General features: G+C 42.6%; 1 protein-coding gene across 7 annotated transcripts in view; it reads right to left on the bottom strand.

The window, feature by feature from the left end:
- Nucleotides 1-1,469, bottom strand: part of IFNAR2 (interferon alpha and beta receptor subunit 2) — a 36,189-nt gene extending 34,720 nt beyond the window's left edge. For 2 of the 7 annotated variants that reach the window (XM_021935116.2, XM_021935113.1), the window contains exon 1: nucleotides 1,131-1,449. Coding sequence is in view for 4 of the 7 variants with exons in the window: in XM_021935110.2 (XP_021790802.2) it covers nucleotides 790-824 (35 nt within the window). In the remaining 3 variants the exon portion in view is untranslated. The other 5 variants (XM_021935115.2, XM_021935114.2, XM_021935111.2 and 2 more) reach the window with 4 other exon arrangements.
- Nucleotides 1,470-12,843: the final 11,374 nt, after the last annotated feature.

The following is a 12,843-nucleotide window of genomic DNA, read 5'->3' as shown; positions in this document are numbered from 1 at the left end:
CAAGTTCAACTCATTTTCTGAGACAAACAGATCAAGCCTTATCAGCTATGCCCTAATTGCTAGGGGAGTTTATTGGATATTTTCCTTAGGGTAGATTTTGATAGGGTCTCTGCTATCCCCTCACCCCCTCAAGTCTGCACAGGTGGATTGGGGGTCAGTGGACAGGATACTGAGAAACCTTGGCAAGGAGTGGGACTTAGCCCCTGGGCTAGTTAGCACACACGGGAAACCCCACGTCTCCCTGAGCCAGCTCCGGCACTTCCCACCACTAACCCACGCCCAAACATGCTATATTCGTTTCTAAGACTTCCTGCTAAACAAAACAAGGAAAAAAAAATGTTAAAAGAAAGGAGGTGGGAATACTCAGAGTCAATAAAACCACTGCTAACCAAATTTTTAAACGGGCTGATGGAGTCAACTCGCTACTGTGTGTAACGGATTGATTTGCTCAGGGTTGAAACGCAAGTGCCGATCGCCTTTCCGTGTTCGCGGAATATCTTCCCAGTATCTTCCCTTTCCGACCCTGGGAAGGTACACCCTTGTGTCTCCGCGGCCACGTCCCCTCGCCCCTTCCCCCTCCTGCCTCCACGCAGCGGATCCGGAGGGGTGTAGGCCACTCCAGCCCCGGTGCCGTCTGTGACCACGACGCAGGTCGAGGGGGCGCTAATCCCAGGGGACCTCAAGGGGGCGGGCTGGAGATCCCGAACCTGAGCACTGGGCTGGTGAGCCGGTTTTGCAAGGCGGGGTGGACCTGGAGGAATGTGACCCTCAAACTTAGCAACGACTCACATCTTGCAGTGGCAAGTGTCCGGTGTTCTGGGCATCCTTGGTGGGGCGGGGTGGGACGTGGAGGGGCGCAACGAAAGCGGACTCCCAGCAGAGGCGACGCGTGGAGGGCGCAGGGCAGGGCCCGGGAGGGATCCTGGGGTCGCAGGTGGGGCCCCGGGAGAGAGGAAGGGCGCACGAGCCGCATCCTCAGGACGCGGAAGGAGGAGGGGAGGAGGAGGAGGAGTCGGGGAGAGCGAAAGGGAACCGGAGGGGATTCCGGGAACCGCTGCAGGGAGGCGGCGTTTTCCCTCCAGTCAGCTGGCCCCGCGCTCCGCTCCCGCGTCCCCGCCACGCCGCATTACCTTTGCAGCTCTCGCCTTGCGGCTCCCGAGAGATGCCAGCCTCGGGCCCCAGCCACACCCGACTCTGGGACCGGACGCTCGCGGTCGGGATGCGCCCCGCGGGCGGCCTCTCGGACATAGGCGGCGGGCGGGGGACAAAAGCGGCCCTGGCCGGGTGGCGGTCCGCGGACTGCGCTCGGGGAGCTGTTCGGCTCGCCGGCGGGATTCCTGCTCGCCGGCGGGATTCCTCCCCGCCGGGAAGAAACGTCTTTAGTGTGAGTGCGCGCGCCGAGCGCCGGCCTACGAGTAGCGCTCCGGGAGCGCAGGCGGCGTGCCGGCGCCGGGCACTGGGCGGGAGTCGTGGGCGGGACCGGAGCCGGGGACGGGGCAGAAGTCGGGGGCTGGGCCTGAGCCGGGGGCGGGGCTGGAACAGGGCCGGAGGCGGAGGCCGGGCCGGGGGCACGGCAGGAGAATGCAAAAAAGTCCGGTTATTTACAAGCATCTGCTGCCGATTGTGAGCTCCTAACCAATCCCCTCTTCGCCGAAAAAGCTCCATAGGGGAAGAATTTGGGGCTGTTTTGTTTACTGAAGCGTCCTCGGGGGATAGAATAGTGTCTGGCATTTTGAAGACTCCCAAAAATGTGTTGACTGAATGAATGAATGAATCAACTAAAGAGTGAATGTGTTCTCTCCCGGCTCCCCCACTTGTTAGTTGTATAAACCTCCATGATATAATTCTCCAACCAATAAAACGAGGATAAAAATACCTACCATTGAGTAAATGTTGTAAATATCTACAACATTATCCGTTGTAGATTCTCCCCTCTTCTCCGCGGGTCTCTCCTGCATACTCCTACCCTTCCCTCGACCCCCCACTGATCAACGTGTTTCGGGATAGGCAGAAAGACGGATATTCTTCATTAATTTGTCTACCTGTTATTTGCAGCCTGTCAGCTTCTAAAATAGACTATGAGGCCGGACGCGGTGGCTCACACCTGTTATCTCAGCACAGTGGAAGGCCGAGGCAGATGGACCATCTGAGGTCAGGAGTTCAAGATCCAGCCTGACCAACATGATGAAACCCCATCTGTACTAAAAGTACAAAAATTAGCCGGGCGTGGTGGCAGGCGCCTGTAATCCCCGTTACTTGGGAGCCTGAGGCAGGAGAATCGCTTGAACCTGGGAGGTGGAGGTTGCAGTGAGTTGAGATTGCTCCATTGCACTCCAGCCTGGGCGACAAGAGCGAAACTCTGTCTCAAAAAAAAAAACAACAACAACGAAAAAACAAACAAAAAAACCCAAAACCAAAATAGACTATGTGGCAGCTTTCAAGTAAAATGTATGTATATTCTAAACATTACAGCTACTAAAATGGAAATGTTAATATGTTTTCGGAGGAGAAGGAAAAAAATACACTAACTACCTAAATTATTTTAACTGAGTATTTAATCTCACGCTCAGCTTTCTGGCCTCCTAGGAAAGGGAGAAGGAGGATGTTTCATACTTTTTGTAGATGGGAAAAATGAGCCTTTTCATCTATGAAGTCAACCAACATTTGCTGATACTCCTTTAAGGCTAGGCACAAGGGTGATCATAAAGAGGATGTCACAGTCCTGCCTTTCATGTGACCCTTGGCAGAATTCCCACCAGCCCTAAACGATCTGAAGGGAACTCATCTAGGATCCTATTTCTTATAAAAGACATTCAACGTTGAAAATATTTTCAGCCACAGTTTTAGAGAATTTACAGATATAGCCTCTGAAAATGGGGGAAATCCAATACTTATTTTCATGTGCCGCATGCACTCTTTTATATAAACATATATATTAAAAATAAAACTATATCAAAACCTTAACTATGACTTATTGCAGATTGGATGATAGTAGATGATATTTATTTTGTTTCCTTTCCAAACATTCTACAGTAAATATCCTTACTTATATCATTAGGAAAAAGATTTTTAAAAAACAAATGCAGTCCTGGCTAACACGGTGAAACCCTGTCTCTACTAAAAATACACGAAAAACAAAATTAGCCGGGCGTGGTGGCGGGCGCCTGTAGTCCCAGCTACTCGCGAGGCTGAGGCGGGAAAATAGCGGGAACCCAGGAGGCGGAGCTTGCAGTGAGCGGGGATCGCTCCACTGCACTCCGTCTCAAAATAAACAAACAAACAAAAAACAAAACAAAAGCAAATGCAGTCTATCCCAAGATGTGAAGAGCTTGAAAGTTGTCACTCCACTCCCCACAACAAGAGAAAAGCTGAACAAATTGAAGATTAACAACTCTTTTTGTTTTAGTATTAGTGAATTGAGTCACAGGGCAAATTGCAAAAACTGAGAGACAGATAGACAAATGCAAAGAATCACAGTTTACAGGGACCAGAAGCCTCTGAAATCAGAGCAAAACTTAAATTGTAATTGACTAATTGCTGGAGTTACGTGTGGACTAGCTTGAGAGTTAAACACTGTTGGGTACTCAGTCTTAGTGGGATACTCCCCCACTTGTTTGAGGTTTACTCCAAGAATCTCTACCAAATTCTCATGGTAAAGACCACAGAAACATTCCTGACTGGCCAGTGGGAGTGGAAAAGTAACCATTTTGAGATATGCCCAGAGTGTTCCGTAACAAAAACCTGTCTTCAAGGGGAATTACATTACCAGAGCCTAAACTGACCTAGCAGAAGGGCAGTTAGACAACTCAGCCCCCTCTAGCCTTCCTGTCTATCATGACTGGAGGAAAAAAGCAAAAGCTAAGAAACTTCTCTGAGGGTCGTAGCCCAGAGACTCAGGCCCATTAAAGAAAACTCTGGGAATTAATCATAAGATTGTAGAATGTTTTGCCTTCACAGTATCTTACCACCACATCAACAGGACTCTGTAGTATAAAAATGGTGGATTACAACTCCATTTAAGAAGGCATTTCTAGGAAAACCCAAAGACAATGGAGGAGACAAAAATGAGGACACTAGATAAAACTGAAGCCTCTGACACCTACAACTGCAGCAAACATTTGACACAGCCTAACTCTAGCCGGATAAACATAACACCTTATCCTAAAGGGCCATTTATCTCAGCTCCCATGACCTGATATGTTATATCTAGCTTTTAACAACAAATTACAAGGCATGCTGAAAGGCAGACAACGCCAAGCACAACTGGAAGAGACAAAGCAAGCTTAGAAATAAGACTCAGAGATGGCAGAGAATTCGCAAATCAGACCAGGAATTTAAAATCATGATGATTGCTATGCTAAGGGTTTTGTGTTATCATGGAAAAGTATCTGGTCTAGTTCCTGCCCAGAGCTCCTAAATCCCCTGCAATTTCCTGAGTAATAGGGGTGATAGGAGTTACAATGAGGCTACTGTTTTTTTTTCTTTTTTTTGAGACGGAGTCTCGCTCTGTCACCCAGGCATGAGTGCAGTGGCGTGATCTCGGCTCACTGCAAGCTCCACCTCTCGGGTTCACACCATTCTCCCGCCTCAGCCTCCCGAGTAGCTGGGACTACAGGTGCCCGCCACCACACCCGGCTAATTTTTTTTTTTTTTTTGTATATTTAGTAGAGACGGGGTTTCACTGTGTTAGCCAGAATGGTCTCAATCTCCTGACCTCGTGATCCGCCAGCCTCGGTCTCCGAAAGTGCTTGGATTACAGGCGTGAGCCACCGCGCCCCTCAATGAGGCTACTCTTGGTGAGCCCCTGGATAGCTTTTGGGTGGAGGCTGGTCACCAAAAAGACCAAGCCTGATAATCAGTAAAGCCTGGAACTTTCGGCCCTACCCTCTCCACCCCAACCTCCAGGAAGGAGAGAGGGACTAGAGATTGAGTTAATCATCAATCATGCCTACATGATGTAACCTCCATAAATAACCCCTGAACAACAAACAGAGTTTGAAGAGCTTCTGGGTTGGTTAACACGTTAAAATTTTGGGAGAGTGGTACACTTAGAGAGGGCATGGAAGCTCAGTGCCCCTTTCTCCCATACCTTGTCCTAGGTATCTCTTCCACTTGACTGTTCTGAGTTGTATCTTTTATATAAACCAGTAATAATAAGGAAAGTGCTTTCCTGAGTTCTATGAGTAGCTGTAGGGTTTCTGTAGATGTTCTTTATCAGGTTGAGAATAACTGTCCAAATAATAATAACAGCAACATATTGGGTGATTATGGGTTATGAATAAATGAAATGTGTAATAGCAGTGTTATAAGGGTTGAGAGGGAGAAATTGGGAATACTCTTTTCTAAGATACCTGTGTACTACCCATGAATTAGTATATGGTTATTTGAAAATGGACTTAGATTAGTTATCATGTATATTGCAAACTCTAGGGCAGTCACTAAAGATTTGTTAAAAAGAAGTATAATTAATGTGATTGTTAATAGTGAGTTTCAACTTGATTGAATTGAAGGCTGCAAAGTATCATTCCTGGGTGTGTCTGTGAAGGTGTTGTCAAAGAAGATTAACATTTGAGTCAGTGGACTGGGAAAGGCAGACCCACCCTCAATCTGGGTGGACACAACCTAATCAGCTGCCAGTATGACCAGAATAAAAACCTGCAGAAGAAGGGGGAAAGACTAGAAGGCCAAGTCTTCTGGCCTCCATCTTTCTCCCATGCTGGATACTTCCCGCCCTCCAACATCAAATTCCAAGTTCTCCAGCTTTTGGACTCTTGGACTTAACTCCAGTGATTTGCCAGGGGTTCTCAGACCTTTGGCCACAAACTGAAGGCTGCACTGTTGGCTTCCCTACTTTTGAGCCTTTGGGACTTGGACTGGCTTTCTGGCTCCTCACCTTACAGATGGTTGATTGTGGGACTTCACCTTGTGATCATGTGAATCAATTATCCCAATAAACTCCCTTTCATATATACAGCTGTCCTATTAGTTCTGTCCCGCTAGAGAATCCCAACTAATACAATTAATGTGCTAAGTGAGGAGAGAATGGAATCATATAAAATATTCAATTAAAACCAAAGAAGGCAGAAAAAGAGAAGGAAGAAAAACAGTAACAGCAACAACAACAAACATAAAAAGAACAAATGCATTGAATAGAAAACAGTTACAAATATGGTAGATATTAATCTGTCAATAATATATTTAAGTAAATGGTCTAGATGTACCAATTAAAAGAAAGAGACTAATAGAGTAGATTTAAAAATAAATCAAGGGCCAACTATATATTATCTACCAGAAACCTACTTTAAATATAGAGACACTGATAGATTACATTTAAAAAAATGCCAACCTGACCAGCATGGTAAGACCCTGTCTCTACCAAAACACAAAAAAATTTTAGCTGGGTGTGGTAGCAGGTACCTGTAGTCCTAGTTACTCAGGAGATTGAGGTGGGAGGATCACTTGAGCCCAGGAGTTCCAGGCTGTAGTGAGCTATGATTGCGCCACTTTTCGCCAGCTTGGACAACAGAGGGAGATCCTGTTTCAAAAAAAAAAAAAAAAAAAAAAGAAGAATGGAGAAATATATGACATTCTAACATTCATCAAAAGAAAGCTGGAGTAGGCTGGATGCGGTGGTTCACGCCTGTAATCCCAGCACTTTGGGAGGCTGAGGCAGGCGGATCATGAGGTCAGGAGATCGAGACCATCCTGGCTAAAAATACAAAAATGTCTCTACTAAAATACAAAATTACAAAAATTAGCCAGGCGTGGTGGCCAGCGCCTGTAGTCCCAGCTACACAGGAGGCTGAGGTAGGAGAATGGCGTGAACCCGGGAGGCGGAGCTTGCAGTGAGTGGAGATCAGGCCACTGCGCTCCAGCCTGGGCGACAGAGCGAGACTCCATCTCAAAAAAAAAAAGAAAGCTGGAGTAGCTGCATTAATTTCAGGCAAGCAAGCTGGAGTAGCTGCATTAATTTCAGGCAAGCAGATTTCGGAACAAAGAAAATTATCAGGGATAAAAAGGCAATAATATAATGATAAGAAAGTTAGCTTTCCAAGAAAGCTTAACAGTCCTTAGTGTGTATGCACCCAACTCCAAGTGTCTAAATATATGAGGGAAAAATTAATAGAACTGCAAGGAGAAATAGACAAATCCATCATTATAGTTGGAGTTTTCAATATCTGTTTATCAGTAATTGACAGATTGAGCCACCAGGGAGAGAATCAGTAAGGATATAGTTGAGCTGACCAGCGCCATCAATTAATTTGATCTAACTGGCATTTATAGAATATGTCATCTAACAGCAGTAGAATACCCATTCTCGAGTTCATGTGAAACATTAATTAAAATAGACCACATTCTGGGTCATAAAACTCATGCTAACAAATTTGAAAGAATAGAAATCACACAAAATATACTGTTAGATCTTATGGAGTTAAACTCAAAATCAATAACAGATAGCTAGAAAAAGTCCCAAAATATTTGGAGATTAATCAATAAACTTTTAAATAACAAATGGGTCAAAGAAGAAGACTTAGGAGGAATTGGAATATTTTAACTGAATAAAAATGAAAATAAAACATCAAAATTTATGGAATAAAATGAAAGCAGTGCTTAGCGGGAAATTTATGGCATTAAATGAATACACAAGAAAAGAAGTGTAAACCAAAAAATACAATTATAAGCAGCTCCTGCCCTCCCCCCAACCATCTGAATGGATCTGTCCTCTCTGCCAAGGGCATTCCAAAGTTAACCTGAAAAATTTGTTCAGGTCATGATGAAAGGTGGGGTCAGACATGCCTCATTATATCCTCTTCCCTTTTGGAATTCAGGAAAAACTGAGCAGCATTAATATCAACACAGATCTTAAGTCTGATAAGAAGCATTTATAATCTATCCTCTCTGAAGCCAGCTACTTGGAGGCTTCATCTGCATGATAAAACCTTGGTCTCCACAACCCCTTACTGTAACCCAGACATTCTTTTCTATTGATAATAACTATTTCAACCAATTGCCAATCAGAAAATATTTAAATCTACCTATGACCTGGAAGCCTCATCCCACTTCAGGTTATCCCACCCTTACAGATCTAACCAATGTACATCTAACACATATCTGAGTGATGTCTCATGTCTCCCTAAAATGTGTAAAATAGGTTGTGCCCTGACCACCATGGACAGATGTTCTTGGGATCTCTTGAGGGCTATGTCAGAGGCCATTGGTCACTCACATTTGGGCTCAGAATAAATCTCTTCAAATATTTTACAGAGTTTGACTCTTTTTGTTGACAGAACACAGACCTAAAATCAAAAACTAAGATTCTACCTTAGTAAACTAGAGAAAGAAGATAAATGTAAACCTAAAACAAACAGAAGAAAAGAATTAATAAAAATTAAAACAGAAATCAAAGAAATTGAAAACAGAAAATGAATAGAGAAAATCAACCAAACCAAAAGCTGGTTCTTTGAAAGATCAATAAAACTCATAGACCTCTAGGTGGGCTAACCAAGAAAAAAAAGAGAGAGAAGACACAAATTACTAATATTAGAAATGAAAGAGAGGTCATCACTACTAATCCTATGGACAGTCAAAGAATAATAAAGAAATATTATGAACAATTTTGTGCCCACAAATTTATTAACTTAGATGAAATGGGCTAATTTCTTGAAAGACAAAATCTATCAAAACTCACACAAGGAGAAATAGACAGTCAAAATAGTCCTATATCTATTAAAGAACTGAATCAAGTCTGGGTGCAGTGGCTCACGCCTGTAATCCCACCACTTTGGGAGGCCGAGGCAGGCGGATCACCTGAGATCAGGAGTTCAAAACCAGCCTGGCCAACATGGCAAAACCCTGTCTCTACTAAAAATACAAAAATTAGCCATTGCAGTCCTGCTTGGGCAATAAGAGTGAGACTCTGACTCCAAAAAAAAAAAAAAAAAAAGGGAACTGAATCAACAATTGATAACCTTCCAAAAAGAAAACACTAGGCCCAGATGATTATACTGGTAAATTCTGCCAAATATTTAAGGAATAATTTATAGCAATTCTCTATTATGTCTTCTAGAAAATTGAAGTAGAGAGAACATTTTCTAGTTTATTCTGCAAAGCCAGCATCACTCTAATGGTAAAACCAGTAAAGACAATACGAGAAAGGATAACTATAGACCAGTATCTGTCATGAACATAGATGCAGAAATTCCCAACAAAATATTAGTAAAGCAAATCCAACCCTATATAAAAAGAATTATAGGTCACAATTAAATAAGATTTATTCTAGTTATACAAGGCTGGTTCATCCTTTGAAAATCAGTTAATGTAATCCATCATATCAACAGGCTAAAGGAGAAAAATCACATATCAATAGATGAAGATAAAACATTTGACAAAAATCTAACATTCATGATAAAAACTCTGAGCAAACTAGGAAGAGAGAACGTTCTCAACTTGTTAAAGAATGACTACAAAAAAACCTTACAGCTGATATTATGCTTTATTGTGAAAAACTGGATGCATCTTCCCTAAGATTGGGAGGAAAGCAAGGATATCCATTTCATTAGTCTTATCAACATTGTACTGGAAGTACTAGGTAATACAATAAGATAAGAAAAAAAAGATGTACAGACTGGGAAAGAATAAATAAAACTTTTTAATATATATTTTTTAAATTTGCAGTTGACATAATTATCTATGTAGGAAATTCCAAAGAACTGACAAAAAACAAAGAAAACAAAAAAACAAAAAACAAAAAACACACACACAAAAAAACCCCCTCACAAATCACTCCTAGAAATAGTAAGTGTTTTAAATGGTAATAAGGTTTCAGGATACAAGATTGATATACAAAAGTCAATTGCTTTTCTATATATCAAGAATGAACAATTAGAATTTGAAATTAAAAGTACAATACCATTTACATTAGCACAGAGTGACAGAGAGAGAGAAATCTAACAAAATATGTAGAAGATTTGTATGAGGCAAAATATAAAACATTAATTAAAGAAATAAAAGATCTAAAAAAAAATAGAGGGATAGTCCGTGTTCATGGATAGGAAGACTCAGTAGTGTTAAAATGTTAATTCCCCCCAATTTGATATACATTTAATGGAATCTCAATCAAAATCCCAACAAGTTATTTTGCAAATATTGACAAACTGATTCTCAAGTTTATGTGAAAAGACAAAGGACCCAGATAGCTAACATAATGCTGAAGTAGAATAAAACTGGAAGATTAATACTATCTGACTTCAGGATAGTGTATTTTTACTATAAAGCTACAATAAACAAGACAGTGTGGTATTGGTGAAAAAATAAACAAATAGACCTAAGAAACAGAATAGAGAGCCCAGAAATAGACCCACAAAAATACAGTAGACTGATCTTTGACAAAGCAGCAAAGACAATTCAATGGAGAAAGAATAATCTTTCCAACAAATGGTGCTAGAACAACTGAATATGTGAAAAGATGAATTGAGACACACATCTTATACCTTTCACAAAAATTAACTCGAACTGGATCAGAAATCTAAATGTAAAAGGCAAAACTCAAAAAATTCTACAAGATAACATAGGGGAAGATCTAGGTATCTTTGAGTTTGGTGACGACTTTTAGATCCAACACCAAAAGCACAATCCATGAAAGAAAAAAACAATTGGATTTTATTTAAATTAAAAAGTTCTGCTTTATGAAAAACATTGTTAAGATAATGAAAAGACAAGCTACGTATTGGGAGTTTACACCTGTGGTTTCCTTTTAAAATACTGAATAAATATAAAGTTTAATGAGTGTCTCATCACAAAAATGCTTATTAATTACAAAGGGGAAAAGAATAATTTTACAGTGGTAAACCCTGGCGAAGTCATCTTAAATGGCAAAATTGAACTTCATCAGTAATGAGACAAAGCAGAACTGTGCACCATGCAACAGGAAGTGATGAAAACAAGACAGCACCTCATCTGTGATGCTTCCGCCAAAGGTGCATACCAAATTGGCCCAGGGCCCAGCCCTCAGCCCTCCTTATCTGTTTTTTGTTTCTGATTTTTTTGTTTTTGTTTTTGTTTTTGAGATAGAGTCTTGCTCTGTCACCTGGGCTGGAGTTCAATGGTGCGATCTTGGCTCACTGCAACCTCCACCTCCTGGGTTCAAGAGATTCTCAGCCTCCCAAGTAGTTGGGATTACAGGTGCCTGCCACCACTCTGAGCTAATTTTTGTATTTTTAGTAGAGATGGGGTTTCACTATGTTGGTCAGGCTGGTCTTGAACTCCTGACCTCAGGTGATCCACCCACCTCGGACTCCTAAAGTGCTGGGATTACAGGCATGAGCCACCACGCCCGGCCTTCGTCTGTTCTTTAGGTGACTCCTGCAACTGGTGGCTTAATGTTCCAGCTCTATGTTGATGATGCACAAATTTCTACTTCCATCTTGTACCCTTCTATGGAGGACTTTCCATGGGGGGAAGGAAAGGATGTCCATGGAAGCCCATCATGGACATCCTACAAAATAACTGGCCTGTAGTCTCCTTAAGTGTCAAGGTCTTAAAGGCCAAAGTCTGGGCAACCGTTCAAGACTAAAGGAAACTAGAGACATGACCACTACATGTGATTCATGATTCTCAATGGGATCCTTTTACCATAACAGACATGGCAGGTGAAACTTGAAGGGGGTCAGAGGATTAGATGGTATTAATGAATCAAAGTTAATTTTCTGATTTGATGGTGGTATTATAGTTAGGTAGGACAATGTCCTTGTTTGTAGGAAATAAATGCAAGAAGTCTTTAGGGGTGATGGGGCACCAGGAAATAGCTCAGAAAACTACTTATTTGTACTGTAGTTCAACTTTTCTGTGAAGTTTATAATTGTCTAAAAGTAACAATGGCAGGGTGTGTTGGTTCATGCCTGTAATCACAGCACTTTGGGAGGTGGAGGTGGGAGGATCACTTGAGGCCAGAAATTTTAGGCCAGCCTGGACATACGTGTCCAGTGAACTCTGTCTGTATTAAAAAAAATTTTAAATTATCCAGACATGGTGGCATATGCTTGTAGTATCAGCTACTCAGGAGGCTGACACAAGAGAATCCCCTGAGCCTGGGAGGTCAAGGCTGCAATGAACTGTGATCGTTCCACTGCAATCCAGCCTGGGTGACAGAATGAGACTCTGTCTAAAAAAAAAAAAGGTATTGAAGACATGCAAAGACAGCATCAAGGAGATACACAATTTTGGGCCTCAGCGGAAAAGGATGAGGTAGAAATATAAACTTGTGTGTCATCGGCATAGAGCTGGAGCCATCATTTGCATGGGTTCACCTAAAGAACAGATGAAGATGGCTGAGGGTGGGGCCCTGGGTCGCGACCATGTTTAGACATCCAGTAGAGAGGCCAGGCCAGGGGATCCAGGAGCATGGAAACTGCATGTCATGGAAACCAAGAGGAGAGAATTTCTTGAGAAAGAGGGAGAGATCACTCTTGCTGAATGTGGCTGAGGGCTCAAGCAAGATGAGGGAGTGACCCTGGGCCTTTGCCAGCCAGAGGCTGCCGGTAACCTACTGAAAAGAGCTATTTCAGGAGAGACCAGTTAGAGAAGGTGGTAGGCTGATCAATGGCCCCCCAAAGATGTCCACCTCCTAATCCCCAGGATCTGTGAATATAATATCTTACATGTTCAAAGGGATTTTGCGGATTTGACCAAATGAAGAATCTTGAGATAGGGACGTGATCCTGGATTATCCAGGTGGGCTCAAAGTAATCACGAGGTCTTCATAAAAGGGAGGCAGGAGAATCAGAGTCAGAGAAAGAAGATGGAAGGACAGAAGAGGAGGCCAGACCCTGGAAGAGGCTGTGCTGC

The sequence above is a fragment of the Papio anubis genome, chromosome 4 (assembly GCF_008728515.1).
Source record: "Papio anubis isolate 15944 chromosome 4, Panubis1.0, whole genome shotgun sequence".
Lineage (NCBI taxonomy): Eukaryota > Metazoa > Chordata > Mammalia > Primates > Cercopithecidae > Papio > Papio anubis.
Note: the sequence above shows the minus strand (reverse complement) of the source record. Positions and strands in the feature narration are given on the sequence as shown.